Source organism: Dipodomys ordii, unplaced genomic scaffold (assembly GCF_000151885.1).
Source record: "Dipodomys ordii isolate 6190 unplaced genomic scaffold, Dord_2.0 Scaffold1509, whole genome shotgun sequence".
Taxonomy (NCBI): domain Eukaryota; kingdom Metazoa; phylum Chordata; class Mammalia; order Rodentia; family Heteromyidae; genus Dipodomys; species Dipodomys ordii.
The window spans coordinates 19,353-20,274 of record NW_012268725.1 but is presented as its reverse complement, the minus strand read 5'-3'; the positions used below and the strand labels follow the sequence as shown (position 1 = coordinate 20,274).

At 41.5% G+C, this 922-nt stretch overlaps 1 protein-coding gene across 1 annotated transcript in view; it reads left to right on the top strand.

Annotated features, from left to right (window-relative positions):
• Window positions 1-229: 229 nt before the first annotated feature.
• LOC106001977 (T-complex protein 1 subunit delta-like) overlaps window positions 230-922 on the top strand; it is a gene marked incomplete at its 5' end in the record, with an annotated part of 16,974 nt that continues 16,281 nt past the window's right edge. The window contains one exon of the mRNA XM_013036909.1: window positions 230-268. Coding sequence (XP_012892363.1) covers window positions 230-268 — 39 coding nt within the window. The remainder of the gene's footprint in view (window positions 269-922) is intronic.

Here is a 922-nt window from a genome sequence, read left to right as displayed (position 1 = left end):
CAGGAAAGTCTATGAGACTTTTTTTTTTCCTGTCGTGGGGCTTTTAACTGGGCCTGAGCACTGTCCCTTAGCTCTTTGGCTCAAGGCAAGTACTTTACCACTTGAGCCATACAGCCACTTCCAGTTTTCTGATGGTTTATTGGAGATAAGGGTGGCTTTGAACTGCAACCCTCAGATCTCAGCCTCCTGAGTAGCTAGGATTGCAGGCTTGAGCCACTAGCACCTGACCTGTGAGACTATTTTCTACAGTTAATCAACAAAACCAGAAGTGGTGATGTGACTCAAAGTGGTGGAGTAGTAGAGAGCTAGCTTGGTGCAAAAAAACTTAAGGACATCATCCAGGCCCTAAGTTTAAGCCCCACAATTGACAACCCCTGCCCTCCCCCCAAAAATTATGTTGACCCTTCCAGTTCTTTGAGGCACTGACGTGATCATATGAATTAGATGTCACTTTGTTCTTAAATGTCTTATTTAGTATCTTGATATGTTCTGTTTTCATAGCTGGTGGAGCTTTCTAAGGCTCAAGATATAGAAGCAGGAGATGGCACCACCTCTGTGGTCATCATTGCGGGATCTCTCTTAGATTCTTGTACCAAGCTTCTTCAGAAAGGTAGGATCTGCTTTGTTAGAGTTAGAAAAATTAGAAAAGTGTATTTGATTTTTAAAGACAAACCCGAGGAAAAGCCAAGTTATTCCTATATGGGATTTAAGATTTAATTTAAAATTACTTTTATCAGGAAGGTAGTAATGAATATTTTTTGTATTTTGGTATTTTGCTTGTGGGTTTTATTAGGCTTGTAGATACTCAGAGTTTTGCTCTTCAAAAATGAGTTGTGGGCTGGGAAGGTGGCTCAGTGGTAGAGTGCTTGCCTTGCATGCATGAGGCCCTGGGTTCGATTCCTCAGCACCACATAAGCAAAAA